The sequence below is a fragment of the Dermacentor albipictus genome, chromosome 1 (genome assembly GCF_038994185.2).
Source record: "Dermacentor albipictus isolate Rhodes 1998 colony chromosome 1, USDA_Dalb.pri_finalv2, whole genome shotgun sequence".
Lineage (NCBI taxonomy): Eukaryota > Metazoa > Arthropoda > Arachnida > Ixodida > Ixodidae > Dermacentor > Dermacentor albipictus.
Genome location: NC_091821.1, coordinates 329016322 through 329036336, shown reverse-complemented (window position 1 = coordinate 329036336; position 20015 = coordinate 329016322). Strand labels below are relative to the sequence as shown.

General features: G+C 48.1%; 1 protein-coding gene across 3 annotated transcripts in view; it reads right to left on the bottom strand.

The window, feature by feature from the left end:
* LOC135909309 (titin-like) overlaps positions 1–20015 on the bottom strand; it is a 204235-nt gene that overhangs the window by 90044 nt on the left and 94176 nt on the right. For 2 of the 3 annotated variants that reach the window (XM_065441257.1, XM_070531661.1), the window contains exons 2-3: positions 11833–11945; positions 1156–1375 (exon numbers count right to left, since the gene is read on the bottom strand). In XM_065441257.1, the coding sequence (XP_065297329.1) occupies positions 1156–1375; positions 11833–11945 (333 nt within the window). Of the gene's footprint in view, positions 1–1155; positions 1376–9456; positions 11107–11832; positions 11946–20015 lie in introns of those variants that run through there. The other variant, XM_065441248.1, reaches the window with a different exon arrangement.

The following is a 20015-nucleotide window of genomic DNA, read 5'->3' as shown; positions in this document are numbered from 1 at the left end:
TTCCGGAGTCCCCCACTACGGCGTGCCTCATAATCAGAAAGTGGTTTTGGCACGTAAAACCCCATATATTATTATTATTATTATCTTGTTGCGAGTATTTGCTCCAGTATGTTTTTGTCCTTGGGTAACCAGCTTGAGCCTCAAATAGCAATGCACTGCCCTTTGTGTTATCGTACAGATTTTCACTCCTAATTTCTTTCTTCACATTTTTGTAAATCCTCGTGGTCTTTTTATTTCCACTCTTTGCTTCCAAGTCGCTTTTCTCATTTGTTTCTTTCACTTAGTTTTTTATGACACCTGGTTGTCTATTTACACAATAGCTTATATATTGCCACACGCATATTGCTTGTTTCTTTTGGACAATACGCGTGGGCGCCCCGATGAAGACGACGAACTGCTCCTGAGTCTCGAGCTGTCAGCTGAACTGGCCAGAGCTGCATTTGTTTTGTAAATATGCATTATAAATAGCCTTCAGTGTTTAGTCCCTCCTTCGCGTAACATTTTGGTGGAGGTGCTGGGTATCGATCCCAGAATCTTTCTCCACCTTGCGGAATTCCGCAAAACTGATTCAACATGTGCCTGACCACCGTTTCGTAGCTATGCTCTCTTTTGTTTCTGTGAAATAAAAAAAATACTTTCCTATTCAGTGCTTTTCTATGTATAATTTCCTTTAGCGCTGTTTGATCGGAGCTATTCAAGCTTGGCCTAAAGCTTAGCACGTTATAATCCGCCGCTGATTTGGCAGTTTCCCTCTGGTTATCCTCACTTCATCTGCCTGTCAGGGAAATAATGCTTTCTACTTTAATTGTTAAACAAGGGGCTCAAGTAAAACCTCTGCAATAACTACAAAGATGCACAGTGGGAGACAATCTTTCTTGCTTTACGCTTCTCCTGAGCAAAGCATAAAACTAGATGGTCTTTGCCTGTTGACAACGCCACCATTTCTGACTTCATTCGCCTCTCTCAAATCGATATTCGAATAAGGATTACTGCACTAGTTGGAGCTCGAATCCGGCCAGGTGCCCTTGTGTTGGATATAATGTGACTTATGGTCGATCCTTTATTTTAGCAAGAATGTCTCGCATACATTCCAGAGGTTCGCTTATTGTATATTGTAGCATAAGATAAGCTTAAACATGCCTCGATGGTACGCACCTTCGACGAGGGTATGCACTTCGAGAGCGCCGAGTTGCGACAGCCTGGGCGTGGAGTCGACCACGCACGCGTACAGGCCGGCATCCGAGACCCTCACGCGGGACACTCGCAGTTGCCACGAGCTGGGCCGGCTGTGATCGGAGTGGACCCGCGCGTCCGACGTCAGCATGCGGGTGTCGAAGGAGAGAAGCTCGCCGGACCCGGCACGGTACCAAGACACCTGTGTTCGAGGGACGCAATCAGGATATCACGTCAATGTAGGGTTAGTGCTCGAGTATGTCGATATACGAAGCAGTGCATCGAATTAATTAATTAATTAATTAATTAATTAATTAATTCGATCGTTCGTTCGTTCGTTCGTTCGTTCGTTCGTTCGTTCGTTCGTTCCAAGCCAAGTTAGCCAGCCAGCCAGCCATCAGGTGAATCAGGTCAGCCAGTCAGTCTTCAGTCGGTCCGGTTCCGTCAAGTCCCGTCAAGTCAATCCATGTCCGTCCGTCCGTCCGTCCGTCCGTCCGTCTGTCTGTCTGTCTGTCTGTCTGTCTGTCTGTCTGTCTGTCTGTCTGTCTGTCTGTCTGTCTGTCTGTTCGTCCGTCTGTCTGTCTGTCTGTCTGTCTGTCTGTCTGTCTGTCTGTCTGTCTGTCTGTCTGTCTGTCTGTCTGTCTGTCTGTCTGTCTGTCTGTCTGTCTGTCTGTCTGTCTGTCTGTCTGTCTGTCTGTCTGTCTGTCTGTCTGTCTGTCTGTCTGTCTGTCTGTCTGTCTGTCTGTCTGTCTGTTCGTCCGTCCGTCCGTCTGTCTGTCTGTCTGTCTGTCTGTCTGTCTGTCTGTCTGTCTGTCTGTCTGTCTGTCTGTCTGTCTGTCTGTCTGTCTGTCTGTCTGTCTGTCTGTCTGTCTGTCCGTTCGTCCGTCCGTCCGTCCGTCCGTCCGTCTGTCTGTCTGTCTGTCTGTCTGTCTGTCTGTCTGTCTGTCTGTCTGTCTGTCTGTCTGTCTGTCTGTCTGTCTGTCTGTCTGTCTGTCTGTCTGTCTGTCTGTCTGTCTGTCTGTCTGTCTGTCCGTCCGTCCGTCCGTCCGTCCGTCCGTCCGTGCGTCCGTCCATCCGTCCGTCCGTCCGTCCGTCCGTCCGTCCGTCCGTCCGTCACCAAAGGTAGAACGCGTCTCGTTAAACGTACAGACCACGGAATCGCCGAACGATCTCACAACTAGGACGCGGTAGGCGCTCATATCTAACCTTTCAGGTGAGTTTAAGAGGAAGATTTAGCTCGGATACTCCTATCTGAATACATGTAAAACGAGAACTTGTCTTTCTGCACCACATTTGACGAGGTTTGTTGCATTTAAAAGAAGAGCTTAAAATCTGGTGGCTGCTGGTTTCGAATTTTTTTTAGGTGACACATTTTTAATGAGAAGCTGGCAACAATGACAAATTTTCAGAAAACGAGACTATCATACTCACAACACTGGTAACTCAGTAACATAAAATAATAGCACAATTCTGTGCGTTGCATATAATAGTACATGTAAGGGGGACAAATTGATGTATTACACAAGAATCTAAACAAATTTTGTAATATAAAATACAGCTTTTGCAGAACCCTTGTACACAACGTAACGACTTCACGTAAGATATAAATTGACATATTGAACGTATACGCTTTGAATAATCTGATTGATGCTGTTTACAGAATCGCGATAGCTATTTTATAATGCAGATATGTTTGTAAACTTCGTGCTTCTATTTTTCCGAACTGTCGAATTTTTGAAAACTATTTTAAAACAGTTCGGGCACTAAATCAAAATTTCACTTTCAACAGTCAATAGAATTTAAGTTTCTCTCTCAAGTGCAACAAATTTCATTAAAATTGGTACATGGTTTATCCCAGAAATGCGTTTCTGTGTTTTACTTGTATTTGAATAGGCCGAGCTAAAGGCCCGAGCTAAAGGTCCGGGCCCGAGCTAAAGCTTCCTCTTAAACTTACGCCTAAAGGCCCGACCACATGGAGCACGGGATAGTTGTCCGCTAAGCGTATACATGAGTGTACACGTCTCCGAGTCCGTAGCGTGTGACGAAGGGAAGGGCGAGCACCCATATGGTACGCGCATAAGTGCGTAGCACTTCATTGCGCGTAGCACATATTCTGCTATAATCACCTCCGGGGAAGACGTTCGTCTTTGAGGACATTGTATTCTTAACTTGAGCAAAAAAGAGTCAATCGCGATCAAGAAATCTGATCCCGACCTGGCACGATTGCGACTGAAAGTGCCCAGCGTATGACAGCCGTGTGAAATTTTGAGCACTTGTATGTTAGGGCAGCGTTCAGCATCACATTTCTCGACACTTCAGCCCACAAGCACCTAGTCACGAGCTCACGCTGATAGTGCTTGTGCTTTGCCGGCCAAAATGCAGGCCGCGCATCAACGCAGGACACGAGCCTTTTATTATTGACAGCGTCCATCGTTCTTGTGAGACCTGGAACCGGTGGTGTCTCTAGGCGTCTCAGCCCGATTACAAGGTCACAGAAACCTATTTGGAAACCCGCGCTGAAAGTTTACATGCCGGCCACGTGACGACGGTGTACAGGCTGCCACTTCCATCGCGTAGGCTCAAGATGACACTCAAAATCAAGCATTTCCTGACGCGGCCGCGGCCTGCGTGTCTCCTCTCTCCAGACGCATGGGACAGGCGCGCACGGCCTCGCAGACGCTTGAGACGTAGCCAGGCACGTAAGATTAGCCACGCGTGGTTCGGCCTTAATATTTTCGTTCCGTCGCTCCTTAACATGTTCTCGAGCTTCTCTGTTAACCTCCGAATATAGCAGTGCTATCATATACCAGTCACTACACCACGCACATGCCGCATAACAGTGCAAAGTTGTTCATAAAGCAGACAACCTGGCATTCCACAAAGAACAGAGAGGCTAGCCGTTTTTATGCGAAGCATATTACTAGAGCTCAACCCAGCTCCTCAGGCGCGGCGGTGTCGCCTTCAATACCACGTGACACCGTGACGTCACGACAGAGGAGAAACGGGGCTCCAACTCGCGCCGTCGCTCGCGGCGTCGCGGCGGTATATAAGCAGCTGCGCTTGCCTCTGCTAGACACTCACGAGGTGAGATGCCTCCTGGAGACAGAGCTGCTCGTTGGAATGAGAAGCGAAGGTTGCGGCGTGCTACAGAGACTGTTTCTAGGTGGCTTTGCTACGGCGCAGAGACTACGCGCCCCGCATCGGACGCGGTGAGCGTCGAGCAACGCAGCGTTCGGCGCGACAACGAAATGTGCGCCTGAGCAAGCGCCGCACGCCTGAGCCGACGCCGACGACACCGGCTTTTCTGCGACACGAGCTCCTTAACGCTGTCGCGTTAAAATAAAGGCTAGTATGCTTCGCATCCTGGGCTTAACCTTAGCTAAGCCATGGCCAGTTTTATGCGAAGCATATTACGAGGGCTCAACCCAGCTCCTCAGGCGCGGCGGTGACCATGAAATCACGTGACACCGTGACGTCACGACAGAGGAGAAGTGGCTTTGGCTCAACTCTTGCAAGACGGGCTGGGTGGGAATCGAACCAGGGTCTCCGGAGTGTGGGACGGAGACGCTACCACTGAGCCACGAGTACAACGCTTCAAAGCGGTACAAAAGCGCCTCTAGTGAATGCGGTGTTGCCTTAGAAACGCGCTGTTTCTAAGGCGTGCGTCTCTTGCTCAGGCGCACATTTCGTTGCCGCGCCGAACGCTGCTTTGCTCGACGCTCACCGCGTCCAATGCGGGGCGCGTAGTCGCTGCCCTGTAGCTCATTGTCTTACACCCCTTGGCGGGTCGACGGGAACGCTGTCGCGTTCCACTCTTGAAGGCGAAGAAGTAATGCATGAGTTGTTTCTTCGTCTAGCCGAACCAAATATAGCCAAGCAACAGCAGTTCACCAGGCTAAACAGTGGTTCAACAACTAAAATAAAGGCTAGTATGCTTCGCATCCTGGGCTTAACCTTACCTAAGCCACAGCCATTTTTTTTTCTTTCTTAATGTGTAAGCATTTCTATGTCGGCCGAACGAGGAAACAAGTCCATCGGATCGTCAGTTCAGCCCTCCATCACGTAAGACGATCGCTTTTAAGATATGGCGCACAGAAGCGCGTGAATTCAGCTTCGTGCTGACTCTCGCTTCAGCGCGAACTATGCGGCGAACAGAACAGAACAACTTTATTGTAGAATGAAACGCTCAATGGGTGGAGCCCCTAGACAAGGGCCCCACTGGCTTCCGCGCGCCGTCTTGCTTGTTGGATGATGGCCCTTTGGACCTCTTCCTGTGAGCTGGACAGCGCCGCCTCCCATTGTGTATGCTCCGTAATTTCTGTGTTTGTCTTTTGTGGATATGCCGTGCATGCCCATGAGATGTGGTCTAAGGTTGGCGTGGCTCCGCACCATGGGCATGTGTCCGTATATCTTTCCGGATGAATTTTATGGAGAATGTGCAGGTTGTTATATGTATAGGTTTGCAGCTTTCTCCATATAACCTGTTCTTCCTTAGTGAGATTCTTATCTGGGGGTGGTAGCTTCATTCTATTTCCTCTGTGATAGTTTAAAATTGCTGAGTAGTTCTGGTCAATCGGGATCGGGTCGTCAGAGGCTTCCTGTGAGCACCCGTGGGGTGTAGCATGCGCACGGGCTACTCTGTCAGCCTCTTCGTTTCCCCTGATTCCCTCATGACCGGGTATCCATAAAAGGTGAAATCTGGCTCGGGGTTTTATATCTTGTATAATCCTATAGGCTGCGGTGCATACTCGTCCCCTGAGGTAGCTTCTGCATGCCGCTTGAGAGTCTGATAGGATGGTTATTTGTTGTTGATTTGGTTCCGTCGCTTTGATAGCAAGGGCTATTGCGATTTCTTCTGCTTCCACGATAGTGGTGTTGTGAGTGGAGGCGCTGATGATTTCTCTGCCCATGTAGTCAGTGACAGCAGCTACCGTTCTTTTCTGCCTGCCTGGGTATCTTGCCGCGTCCACGAAGCGGGAGTTTGGTTTGTCGCCGTGCGTTTTTTCAATGTATGCAGCTCTGGCTTCTCTTCTGCCTGCATGTAGAGTTGGGTCCATATTTCTGGGTATTGGCGCCACTTTGATGCAGTTTCTGATTATTGTGGGGATGGGCTTAGTTTGGTTGTGTTTTTCAAGGAGCTCGTGATACCCGAGTCTGCCAAGGAGTTTCCTGCCCGTGGTCGTTTGTGCGAGTCTGTTTCTTTGAGTTATCAGCTGAGCTTCTGCCAGTTCCTCGAATGTATTATGAATTCCTAGAGACATGAGTTTTTCGGTTGGGGCGCACTGCGGAATCTGTAGGGCGATCTTGTATGCTTTCCTTAAGCACGAATTGATCGCATCCCTCTCTGTTTTCGTTAGCTGGTAATACGGCAAGCTGTAAATGAAGCGGCTAACCACCAGACTTCTTATGAGGCAAAGGGTGTCTGATTCCTTCATCCCCGTCCTTTTCGTGGCTACCCGCTTTATCATTCTCGCGACTTGTTGTGTTGCCGTCTTGATGAGGTTAAGCCCGTGTTGGCAGTGTTGATTTGATTGTAGCCACATGCCTAGTACCCGGATTGTGGTCTTTTCAGGTATTGCATCATTGCCAAGTCTGATTTCCAATTTAAGGGCAGGGTCCATCGGGACGTTACGATTCCCTTTGCCTTTCCAGACTCGTATTATCTCCGATTTCTCTGACGCACATTGCAGCCCTCTGGCTCGCACGTATGTCTCGATTTCACAGGCAGCTGCTTGTAAGCGTTCTTCTTTTTCACGTAGCGACCCGGTGACACACCAGACTGTAATGTCATCCGCGTATAGGGCGTGCTGGATACCCGGGATGGCTTGTAGTTTTCTTGCGAGGCCTATCATGGCCACGTTAAATAGCGTTGGCGAGATCACTGCGCCCTGGGGAGTACCCTTGTTGGGTGCCTTGAAAGGCTTGATTTCTACTGCGCCAAATTTAATCTAAGCGGTTCGTTGGTGTAAAAAGCTGCGAACATAGTTGTATATCCGCTCTCCACAGTTTATTTCAGCCAGGCCATCGAGTATTCCTTGGTGGCTTACGTTATCAAAAGCTCCTTTTATGTCTATGGCCATGACAACGTGTTCGCTTGATTTTGGTACATTTGTCAAAACTTCTTCCTTCAACTGTAGGAGGATGTCTTGAGTTGAGAGCTTGGGTCTGAATCCAAACATAGTGTCTGGAATGATTTCATTGTCCTCCAAGTAGTTTTGTAATCTACAGTTTACTATTCTTTCAAACAGTTTCCCCAGACAGGAAGTTAGGGAGATTGGTCGAAGGTTACTAATTGCTAATTTCTTGCCAGGCTTCGGAATTAAAACTATTTGAGCGTGCTTCCACTCCTTTGGAATAGTACCCTGTTGCCAATGTTCATTTATAAAGGTAGTATAGGCCTGTAACGCCTCATCGCTTAGGTTTCTAATCATGGGATTAGTTATCCGGTCTTTGCCTGCCGCTGTGTTTCGGGTCATTTTCGCTATGGCAGCTCTAACTTCTTCGATGGAGATGGGTTCATCGAGTTCGGGGTGAGGCGCCCCCCCGTATTTGGTCACACAGGGTGGGGGAGATGGGTCTGTTCCGAAGCACTTGTTATATAATTCTTCTTTGAGTTCTTGTTCCGTCCCTGGGTACGTATGGATTAGCCGTTCCACCGCTTTACATCCCTCGTTCCTGGTTTTTGTTGGTTCCATAATTGCTCTTAGTATGCGCCAAGTTTTTGCGGTACTCAGTGTGTCATTAAGGGAGTCACAGAAGCGTTCCCAATTGGACGCAGTTAGTTGCGTCGCGTACTCTTCCGCTTTGCGGGTGATTTCTGCAATGCGTACTTTTAGCTGCCGGTTCCGTGTCTGGCGCTTCAATCTTTTTGTTAGTCCTCTGCGTGCCTCCCAGAGATGCAGTAAGTGAGGGTCTATCTCAGGTATGTCACATGTGCGGGCTATTTCTTTTGTGACTTTATCCTTTTGCGTTCTTAAACTTTCACACCATTTACTTAAATCATCGATTGTGGTGCTTTGCTGGCTCTGCATCCGGCGGTATTTCACCCAGTCGGTAATTTTGGCTATGCCTATGTGGCGTTTGATTCTCCCAGTCCGTATTGTGGTGCTGATGATGTAATGGTCGCTGCCTAAATCATTTAGGGTGTTTATCCATTGCGCATCTTCACAATTCTGCACTATCGTGAGGTCAGGGCTGGTGTCCATGCTCACACTGTTGCCCTGTCTAGTGGGCACTCCAGGATCCGTTATAATTGTCATGTCTAGTCGTTCTGTTTGTTCCAGGATGTTTCTGCCCTTAGCGTCCTGTTTCGGGTATCCCCAACTAGGATCTTTTGCATTAAAATCACCTACTATCACCAGTGGTCTCCCCTTTACCAGGCGGGCAGTTTCCTGCAAGAGTCTGTCAAACTTTGTCTTTCTCTGGCTTGGTGGACTGTAAATGTTTAGTATAAAGGCACTCTTTTTGTTCAGGCCTTTATATACGATTTCTAATAGTAAATGGTGAATATCCGTATCGCTAAAAGGATCGTGTTTGATTGCGGTAATCGATTTCGCTACCAATGTTGCTATTGCTTTCTCCGAATCCGGGTGTGTGAACACCTCGTATCCCTGAAGGGTTGGAGGGGATCCGACTTCCTGAAGGGCTATGACAGCTGGTGGCTCGCTCTGTGAGCTCACCAGCTGTGTTAAAAGTCCCCTTTTCCGCCGGTATCCACGACAGTTCCACTGCCAGATTTCGCAATTTTCTGTTATAGTTGGTTTATGTTTAGGCATGGTTGCTTTCTTGTGCAATAGCTGCCAGCCCTGGTCTGGCGTATGGCTTCTCGGCTCTCTCTCTAATGTTAGCTCCGGTAATTTGCTTACGCACCGTTTTCATGATTTCAATTTGCAGAGCCTGGAGTTCTTTGTCGGACTTCACTTCAAACTCAGTCATTTGTTGCGTTAGTTGTTGTGTTATTTGGGCTGACACCTGTTGGGTGATCTGTTGCGCTATTGAGGGTAATAGCTGTGCGAAAGTCTCTTGGATTTGTGTCTGGAGTGTTTCGACCGATTGTATTCTAGGGCGCTGTTGGGGTGCTTGTACAGCTTGCCCCGAAGCTTGCTCTGACTGCGCCGGTTTAAACTGTGTGTTCTGTTGCTGCGACTGAAGTTGCTTTAGCATCACATTCTCACGCTCTAAGTCGCCTAAGCGAACTCTCATGAGCTCTAGCTCTCGTTCTAGGCGCGTTATCTGTGCAGTTGTTTGAGGTGTGTGTTGGGAGGCTATTGCTGACCAGCTCACCTTGTTTTTGTCGCCTTCATTCTTTGGAGGTTGTTTCTTGCTCTTCTGTTGGCTGTTGCTTTGCTTCTCCTCCTGTTTTCTGCCCCGAGAGTTGGATCGGCCTCGGGAGGTCGACCTGGTACGCGAGCGGGACCTCGCCGGCGAGTCAGAGTTCTCTCGGTCCGAACTGAGCCACCTCTTCTTGGGGGTCCCTGTGACCTGGTTATGTTGTCTCACACGCTGTCTTCCCCTTTGCGGGACGCGCTTCAGTTTTTTGGTGCACTCTGGTGCCGCTGTAGGATGAGCTCCCCCGCAGAGAACACACTTGGGCTCACACTCATGGTCCACTGGTGGGTCGCGGAGGCCACATTTCGCACAAGCCTTTATAGTGGGCGTTGGACAGACATCCGTCCTATGTCCTTGATTTTGGCATATCTTGCAGTATTGTCGAGTGGGTTGGTAGGGTATACATGGCGTCTCGCCACCGTAGTAATATACGTAGCGTGGCACGATGGGGCCATCGAACGTCAGCACTGCCGTCCTCGATTTGCCAAGCATACGGGCGTAGAGTATTCGCACCCCTTGCGTCCGCACTCTTAGGTTGTTGATCAGTTCCTCTTCTGTAGTTCCAGGCTCCAGTCCATGTATGACTCCCTTAAGGAGGTTGTCAGGCGTGGAGATGTAGGTGTTTACAGAATGTCTGTTGCCTCGCAGCTCCAGCTCCTTGATTCTCAGGATCCGTTCCGCTGTTCGTTCTTCGGGTGTGCTTGCTATGACGATGTTAGAGCCCGGCCGTATCCGCAGCAAGAAATCGTCTCCTGTGATGTTTGCAGGTCCGCCACACGCCTGGACTATTGCTCTGGATACCTCATGCGTGCGTAGTTCCCGAATCGCCAATCCTGGTTTCGGTCTAATGATGATTTTCATGTCATTCTTGGGTAGAGGGGGTGCTTTTCGGCGTGGGTGGCCCCTTTCCGCCATGCGTCGTCTCATAGTTATCTCTCCTGTAGGTAATATTACGTTACGGGCCCCGTCGCTTGCTCCTCCGGAGCTAGGGCGCCCCCGGTGTTCTTGCGCAAGCGCGACGCGCCGAGCGTCTCCGGCGCGTTGCTCCATCCTGGCTTCGTGGTTGGGGTGGTTGACCCCGCCATTCGACTCGGTGGTCCGCGCTTCTTGTCTTATTTTCTTGCGCGTTCGTAGGGATAATGCTATTTGCCACTGACCTTGCTTGCTGATGTCCTCGGCGTTCTCAGCGTCGGTGGCGCACTCCCCGTAATTCACCTCGTCAGGCGAGAGAAAGTCGTCATCAACACTCGTGACTGCCTCCATTTAATTTTCGGAGTCCTGGTCCTTGTGCGTTGTGGTCTTTGGTTGGTCCGGGTCCATATCGGGTGGAGTGCTGCTCGCCACGTAGCGGTTAGACCGCGTACGGGCTCCTGGAGTCGCGCTCTCCGCACCGGCTGTTAGGGTTAGCGTGGCGAGTCGAAGTGCAGGCGATGGTATTCGATTTCGGAAGAACCGGGATTCGCATCACCAAAAACTTGGTATCGGCGACATCCTTACGCCTTCCGGTATATCTGATGCAATTTCGGGAGATGTCCGTTGATTTTGGCCGCAACAGGATACAATCGTAGACGGAGCCGTTGAGAGCGCGTCCGCACTGCTCGGCGCCACCTGGCGTTCTCCACTATGCGGCGAGAACACAAAGCACACCGAGCTGTCAGCGTATGGCGCAGTCTGTCCCAGTCGCATATAGCTTTCAAGATATGGCCCGCGTGTCTCGCTCCAACGCGAACTGAGCTGCGAGAACACAGCGTACACGAAGCTTTCAGCATCCGGCCCACTATGTCCCCATCGCAGATCGCTTTCAAGATAAGGCCGCATGTGGCCGGGCCATACTTAGCCGCTGCCGGTGTGCGGTCGACAACAGTTCGCCGCGGCTGGATAAAGCGCTTAAGAACGATAACGGCTCATAATGACCAGGACGTCATCAGCTCATCTGGCTGCGCTACATGCAGCACTTCGCTTCCGTCATCACCTTGCGTCGCCGTCCGCAGCAGTTCATGCCGCCGCAGCGTTGTCGTTTGTACCCACCCGATCAAGTTTCATAACATTGATAATGACACCGGACTGCGTGAAATTGAGCAAGTCACACAATGCTTACACATACTTAGACAACTCCCAGAACAGTTTCTGTGGGCTTTTCCTTTCTTTTCTTTTTTTTTGCCTTCCTGCTACACCAGTTTCACCATATGCTGCTCAGAATTTAGAATTTTAGGTGGAGCTGATTTCAACTTTGCCCTCGAAACGGCTTAAGGCTGTTCTACTTTACTCATCACTGATGCCACCATTCCATTCAGATACCTTTTTCTAGGCTATGCGCTCAGTTAGGCTCACCTTGTGGGATCCAAGATTCTCAACGAGGCACGTCAAAACGATGTCGTCACCCTCCGCAGCCTGGATCGTTGGTATCGGAGACAGGAACATGGGCTGCGATGTGCTGAATATTTCTGAAAGAAGTGACAGAATTGCAAATAGAAATCAGTACTTGTAAGTTTGCAATGTAGTTTGGTTGTCATCAAAGACGTCACCTTTATAAAAAGATAATGGAATGGCACTCTAGCATTACTTTTCTTACGACAACGTTTTATGAAACGGGAGAGCTTGGACATTAACCTTGCGAGTCACTGGCGCAGAAAGCAACGATATCATTACCATTTCAACAGGTCAACAGGTGAAATCGTTTATAGACTTCGTGCGCACCTTCATGTGTCCGCGCATTAGCGCTCAATATTTTCCCGTTTTTACCTCTTTTCACTCCTTTATTCTCTTTCCCCAGTGCGGCGTACCAAACCGGATATGTCTCTGGTTAACCTCTCCACCTTTCCTAGCTCTCCTCTTTTTCTAACAACGCTCAAAAAAGGCAGAGGGTATGTTTTGCTTGCTCTTTCTCTTTCTTCCTTATAAGCACTCTGATCGTTCCCTTGTGAACCACACTTATTTCGCGTGTACACCATTTACTTAGACGGTGGCGGTGCAGAGTGATAGCAGCAGCTAGATGTAACTAACCCAAGCAGCCTTTCCGTCACGTTCGTTATGAGAGACAACGACCAGTGCAAACGCTAACACGCTCTGTTATCTATATCGTCTTGTTTAGTACCAGGCTTGCGCTCTCAGGCTATGAGATAATGATTTTCTGCACCGCATCCCACCGTGAAATATTTCTTCGATTACCGAGTAATAATTATCCAGGGTAAATGGCGGTGCGCGTCAGGCCGGCTCACTCATATATCTTGAGCAAGTTGTTTAGATCTATTGTAGGAACTTTAATGCCCTTTTAGCCTCTCAGTGGTGCTTACGCTCTACAGTTTTACACAGTTGCAACTTTAATGCGACACAATGAGCCGCGTTTAGACGCGTTAGCTTAGAGCTATCAGTGTCCCGATCTCTCGTATACAGCCGCGTTCCAATTTCAGGCCACTACTCTCATCCCTAGAAGCGTCTTTCTCCCGTGTGACCTTCTTCCGCGCTCTTGCTGAAAACGGCCGGAAAGAAGCCGAGCGGCCGGTCTCACAAAAATTATGCTCCCGCGATGGCCGTTCAAGAGCCACCGCGAAGCCCAGGTGATCTGGCGTTTGTAAACGAGACACCGCCTGGCCCTGGAAGCTGCCCGCTTCGCCACCACGGTCCTGTCTCAAAACGCGTGTACCGTGCGCTGCTCTGCGTACGCCGCGCTATCCAGGCGGCGCGGGCGGGAAGCAGGCGCGCCATGTATATTACATCATACGCCCCGCTCCTGGGCGAGTTACAAACCCTTTGCGGGAGAGGGCTAAAACGAGCGTAGAAGCGGAGAGAAGACTCATTACTGCATAAAACATGCCCCGCGTCTCCCTCTCTCCGAGGAGTGGAACAAATGCACGAGCACCGGTCGGTGTCGGAAACCTTAATTATTATGATTTCGCCGCAGTCTCTATGGCGCTGCGCGGTCTCCTGTTCTCTCCCTCTCTCGTACGCACACTGAAAGGCCTCCTTAAGTTTGACGCACTTCGCTCCCCTTATACCAGCTCCAGCGAAGACGATTCTTCCGCAAGTTCATTACGAGGTGATTGCCAATGTGACAGCCAGCCTACGGTATTCTGAGGCTACCGCAGAGAAGATTTCATGGAGTCTGCCTTCGTTTCACTTTTCAGCCTATAGCGCACCGATAAAGACTGTAACTTTATGCAAGCACATTTTATGCGAAGCATATTACGAGGGCTCAACCCAGCTCCTCAGGCGCGGCGGTGACCATGAAATCACGTGACACCGTGACGTCACGACAGAGGAGAAGTGGCTTTGGCTCAACTCTTGCAAGACGGGCTGGGTGGGAATCGAACCAGGGTCTCCGGAGTGTGGGACGGAGACGCTACCACTGAGCCACGAGTACAACGCTTCAAAGCGGTACAAAAGCGCCTCTAGTGAATGCGGTGTTGCCTTAGAAACGCGCTGTTTCTAAGGCGTGCGTCTCTTGCTCAGGCGCACATTTCGTTGCCGCGCCGAACGCTGCTTTGCTCGACGCTCACCGCGTCCAATGCGGGGCGCGTAGTCGCTGCCCTGTAGCCCATTGTCTTACACCCCTTGGCGGGTCGACGGGAACGCTGTCGCGTTCCACTCTTGAAGGCGAAGAAGTAATGCATGAGTTGTTTCTTCGTCTAGCCGAACCAAATATAGCCAAGCAACAGCAGTTCACCAGGCTAAACAGTGGTTCAACAACTAAAATAAAGGCTAGTATGCTTCGCATCCTGGGCTTAACCTTACCTAAGCCACAGCCATTTTTTTTCTAACAAATCTAGATTGGAAAATCGAGAAAACCTCTGGTCAAAAAACTGAGTTTCGTGCTCCGCGAGAAAACCGTACCTAGACAGCATGCATTTATTTAATTAACGGTAACGTGCAGGCCTCTGATGACCGTTTCTAAACGAGATATGTTTGATAGAAAACTTGAAACATTTTCTTAAATGTGGCTCTTTGTAAATGAGATATTTAATAGACAACTTGAAAGATGTCATTAAATGGACTATATACGGTTAAGAACTGAGCCAACATCATACGCTAACCTTTTTTCTTTATTTTTTTTTCAGAACGAGCGTATTGGTCTTTCCATCCTGCAATGAAAAATCGAGTTCAGTCAATCTTTTCATGGATGTTCCGTGCCTCGTCAGCATACTAAAGCTGCGTGGCCAGTATATATTTCACAGCACTAAAATAATCTAGTTCAAAATCTTCGCAGTAGCTATACGAAAAATATTGTGCTTTCACTGCATTTGTCACCAATTAAACGCCCTGGCTTGTTAAAATGCGCAAATCAAGTGCTAACAAAGATAATTGGGCTACGTACCGTATTCGACGACGTGCCTTGAATAGCAATTAACACTTTCTTCGAGCGAGTAATTGATACAGAACACTTAGACACAGTGATCTCTCCACTACCAAATAACGTATATATAGTTTTATCGGTCAGGTTTTGCCTTTATTCACACATTTTTCACTCATAATTGTGCCTCTCTTTACGAAGCATATACGTCTGAATATCTCCTTGTAGTGCATATTGCCAGCTCATTTCATCCGATGCTTCCTTTTCCTAACTCCAAATAAAGTTATCGCTCGAAGTCTGTCTTGCATAATCGCCTTACGATTGCTTCAATGCAGTCCGCATGATAACGTACAAACGAACTACATCTGTCTTTATATCCTTCTGTCTTTCTATGATGTGGTTTCATTAGAAGCAGGCTCAGTCATTCAAAGCTCAGAAGCAAAATACGATTGACGCTCACTGAAACAGAGTCGGTTTCGGAAGATTTGCACCACGCTTAGGGAGGCGACGTTGATGCGCAGTCACGCATTCTGCAGACCGGATAATGCGGCGCTTATCTAAAAGCATCTCCGCGAGTCCCGGCCCCAGAGATTTTCAACTCGACGCATTTTGCTCTCTGCTAGCTCCTTCAATCTCACCGATTTCTTCAGTCCTTGATAAACATGACTTTGTTGAAGCTTCTGTAGGCGGCCATTTACGTCTTTCTTTGTTTTCTTAAAAATGCCGAACCAAAACCTAAATTTCTAAATCTGGCTCCGCAGGGTATTCGACTGAACTCTGCAAAATTCCTAGCGAGTAAAAAAAAATGCTCAGGACATGTCACTGATCCCCAGATTCTTTGTAAACTTCGCAAGGAGGCTTGATGACTTCCGTAGTCGAGAGAGGATGTTGCAGCTTGACATTGTCGCCTTGTGTATTTTGTGTGTCTCCGAGAAAAGCGTGGCTTATAAATGCAATGTCAGCGGTGAATGAGCGTGGTCACGGCTTCAAATTATTGCGTTTGTTGTTTTCAACTTGGGACAAACACTCGAAGTTTAGTCGTCCACAAGAGCGTGAAGTCCGTCGGCTGCTCACGGACTGTTTTGTTGCTGACGCATGGCTATTGATTTTACAGAAGCGAAATACGTTAGGCTTTCTAGGTGAAATAACTAGACGTATACGGGTTGAAAAAGATCATGTGAAAATGCACGAATAACAGCGCTGCAAAGAGCCAGAGGCTGGTCTTTTTTTGATAAGCATTGGAACGTCAGTGACCATGGCATAAACCATCACGAGGCCTACCAATACCTGGTACAAGATTATTTGTTACAGATTGTTGAGGACTGCTACCTACTGAACGTTCTTTTTTTTTACAGTGTACCTACCTGCTCCCGACCCGTTACCCACTAGTCGAACAAAGTTTTATTAAGAATTCTGGGGTTTTACGTGCCAGAACCAGGATATGATTACAGACAAGCCGTAAGGGGACTCCGGATTAATTTTGGTGCATCCAATGCACGGTACACGGGCATTTTCGCATTAAGCGCCCATCTATATGCGGCTACGCTGCGGCTGGGATTTGATTCCGCGCCCTCGGGCTTAGCTGCGCAATGCCAAAGCCACTACGCCACCACGACGAATAATCAAGCTACCCGTCATCAACTAAGGACTGCCAATCAACGCTTGGTCACCACAACCTAACAGCGTTCACTGAATAATGGCATGTTACGTTTTTTTACGAACTCTTCACTGCTATACAATGCATGCGTTCACTTAATTTTTACTGGTACGAGCATCGAGCGACACTCTTCTTTCTTGCGCAGCACTTCCGGTTCAGCAGCTGAGACGACCAAAGAGGAAATTCAAAATATTTCAGAAAAAAAATAGAAAAAATAGTACAGTACAAAATTCCTGGGTTTGATTATATATATATGATATCAGAGCATAAGGTTAGTTACAAGTTGAGTTGCTGAAGTGTCTGAAATAATTAGAATTAAAAATCACTGGTTACCGCACAGCAAAGCACATAATAGTAGACTTTAGAGACCCGCCACGTGAGTACTACTTCGGCGTACGCCTGGAATTTCTGGAAACCCGAAGTAGAAAGCAGAAGTAATGACGTCGCTAATGACATCACCCACAATAAGCTGGCATGATATTTAACCGACTAATTATTGGAAAACACTTGCCTCCGAGTTCGGTTCGTGCGTTGCGTTCGCCTACAGTTAACCTAAATACCATTAACGCCGAGGTGCGAGTGCCACTAAGAGACACCATGTCAAAGATTACGGTCGCCTATCATCTTTTTACATTCCTGTTACTCGAAAAAACACGACTATTTTTTTCTTTCAATACGACAAAGACGATATTTAAAGCAGAACATAGAGCGTCGCTTCGTAAAAAGAGTGAATTCCTGGAAGAAGTCTGACATGCTCGGCCTGATTTGCACACACGCAGATCGAGCCACCCATGAGTGTCGAAATTTAAAATAGCATACTTCTTTGAGACAACCACAACCTAAATGCACTTACCTGAACAAAATTATACGAACAAGGGATTCTGCGATAAAGATAATTTTCTTCTCCACCTATGAATGTCACTTGGAATTGAGGACTGCAGTCCATACATGACAGTGCGAACTTTACGGTACACTGGAAGTGCTTCTCTTGCGGAACACATCTCGCCCGTCTCTGTGCTTTTCTGGACTTCTCACTGCACCTGTGGGGTCTAGCGCCCCCTCCATCGCGGTGATGAACGTACAACACCCCGAGGACCCTCCCGGTTAGCATTCACCCGCGGACATCGGTTCGAGGAACCGAGGAAATACGTCGAGTGATAGCGAGGACACAGAGCTGTACTCCGCATCAGGTGGCGAGTCCTCGGAAGACAGCTTTCGACTTGTCCAGTACCGAAAGGCCAAACTAAAAATTCTCAACTCATCTTCGGCGTCCAGCTCGAACACCGTGAAAACAGCGCCTCAACGATGGCCTCACTCCATCCTGTTTGTGCCAGAAAACGCTACTGACAACCTGCGCGTCCTCAAAACGAACCTACACACAATACGAAATCTTCAGGCTCAAGCGCTCCGGATCTGTGTAGGCCTGCCTCAGAATGCTTCAACAGTGGCTACGATAGCAATCACTAGAGGCCACCTTGTCAAGACCCACATTGAAATTGAAGCGCTAAGGACCCATATAAGGCATCTAGAAAGGACTCCTCGTCACCACCTAGCCTCTCTACCAGCGCCTATACCACATACCGCTTTCATCCAAACGATAGTCGCATATGATGAATTATTGCCAGCTTGTTCCACTCCGGCTGCGCGACCTTCGATTCCTTCATGGTGCCTCGCTCAGCCAAAAATCAACCTCACAATACCTGGCATCTCGAAAAAAGCTGATCTATCATCACCAGCCTTTGAAGAGTTCGCGCTACTATATTTGTCCGAGAACTACCGTGACTCTACGCATATTTACACAAATGGATCTGTCCTTCCAAGCAGCTCCGCGGCGGCAATCGTCATACCAGCGAAAGCTACAACAATCAAATTTAAGACGACCCACGCGACAACATCGACGGCAGCAGAGCTCACAGCACTCTTTAATGTCCTTCATCACATCGGTGATGAACCGCCACACAAGTGGACCGTATTCTACGATTAGAAGGCGGCACTGCAGTCTCTACTGTCACCTTTGCGACGCGGACCGCACGAAGAACTATTATTTCATATTACAGAGATGTTCTAAGGTAATCGCAAATAGAATGAGGAACACCTTCGACTTCTGTCAACCAAAGGACCAGGCAGGATTCCGTAAAAGCTACTCAACAATAGACCATATTCACACTATCAATCAGGTGATAGAGAAATGTGCGGAATATAACCAACCCTTATATATAGCTTTCGTTGATTACGAGAAAGCGTTTTATTCAGTCGAAACCTCAGCAGTCATGGAGGCATTACGGAATAAAGGTGTAGAGGAGCCGTATGTAAGAATACTGAAATATATCTATAGCTGCTCCACAACCACCGTAGTCCTCCATAAAAAAAGCAACAAAATCCCAATAAAGAAAGGTGTCAGACAGGGAGATACGATCACAGATACGATCACAGTGTGTTTACAGGAGGAATTCAGAGACCTCGAGTGGGAATAATTAGGGATGAGAGTTAATGGAGAATACCTTAGGAACTTGCGATTCGCTGATGATATTGCCTTGCTTAGTAACTCAGGGGACCAATTGCAATGCATGCTCACTGACCTGGAGAGGCAAAGCAGAAGGGTGGGTCTAAAAGTTAATCTGCAGAAAACTAAAGTAATGTTTAACAGTCTCGGAAGAGAACAGCATTCTAGGATAGGTAGCGAGGCACTGGAAGTGGTAAGGGAATACATCTACTTAGGGCAGGTAGGACCACGGATCCGGATCATGAGACGGAAATAATCAGAAGAATAAGAATTGGCTGGGGTGTGTTTGGCAGGCATTCTAAAATCATGAACAGCAGGTTGCCACTATCACTCAATAGAAAACTCTATAACAGCTGTGTATTACATCTCATCTAAGACACAGCAGAAATCTGGAGGCTTCGAAAAGGGTTCTACTTAAATTGAGGACGACGCAACGAGCTATGGAAAGAAGAATGATGGGTGGAACATTAAGGGATAAGAAAAGAGCAGATTGGGTGAGGGAACAAACGCGAGTTGATGACATCTTAGTGGAAATCAAGAAAAAGAAATGGGCATGGGCAGGACATGTAATGAGGAGGGAAGATAACCGATGGTCATTAAGGGTTACGGACTGGATTCCAATGGAAAGGAAGCGTAGAAGAGGGCGGCAGAAAGTTAGGTGGGCGGATGAGATTAAGAAGTTTGCAGGGACAACATGGCTACAATTAGTACATCACCGGGGTAGATGGAGAAGTATGGGAGAGGTCTTTGCCCTGCAGTGGGCGTAACCAGACTGCTGCTGCTGAAGAAGAAGAAGAAGAAGAAGAGGAAGAAGAAGAAGGAGAAGAAGAAGAAAAAGAAGAAGAAGAAGATTATGATGATGATGATGATGATGATGATGATGATGATGATGATGATTAATGTTATTCGCTTAGTGCAATGGATAGATTCGCGGATGGGTGTACTGTTCAATAGGTTGAGAGAAAGCATCCTACCTATACTTTGTCTAGTCGTTTTGGTTATCTCTCCGTTAGCAGCACTAGTTACGTGATGTACTCAAGCAGCATTTAAAATCATGACACTTTTAG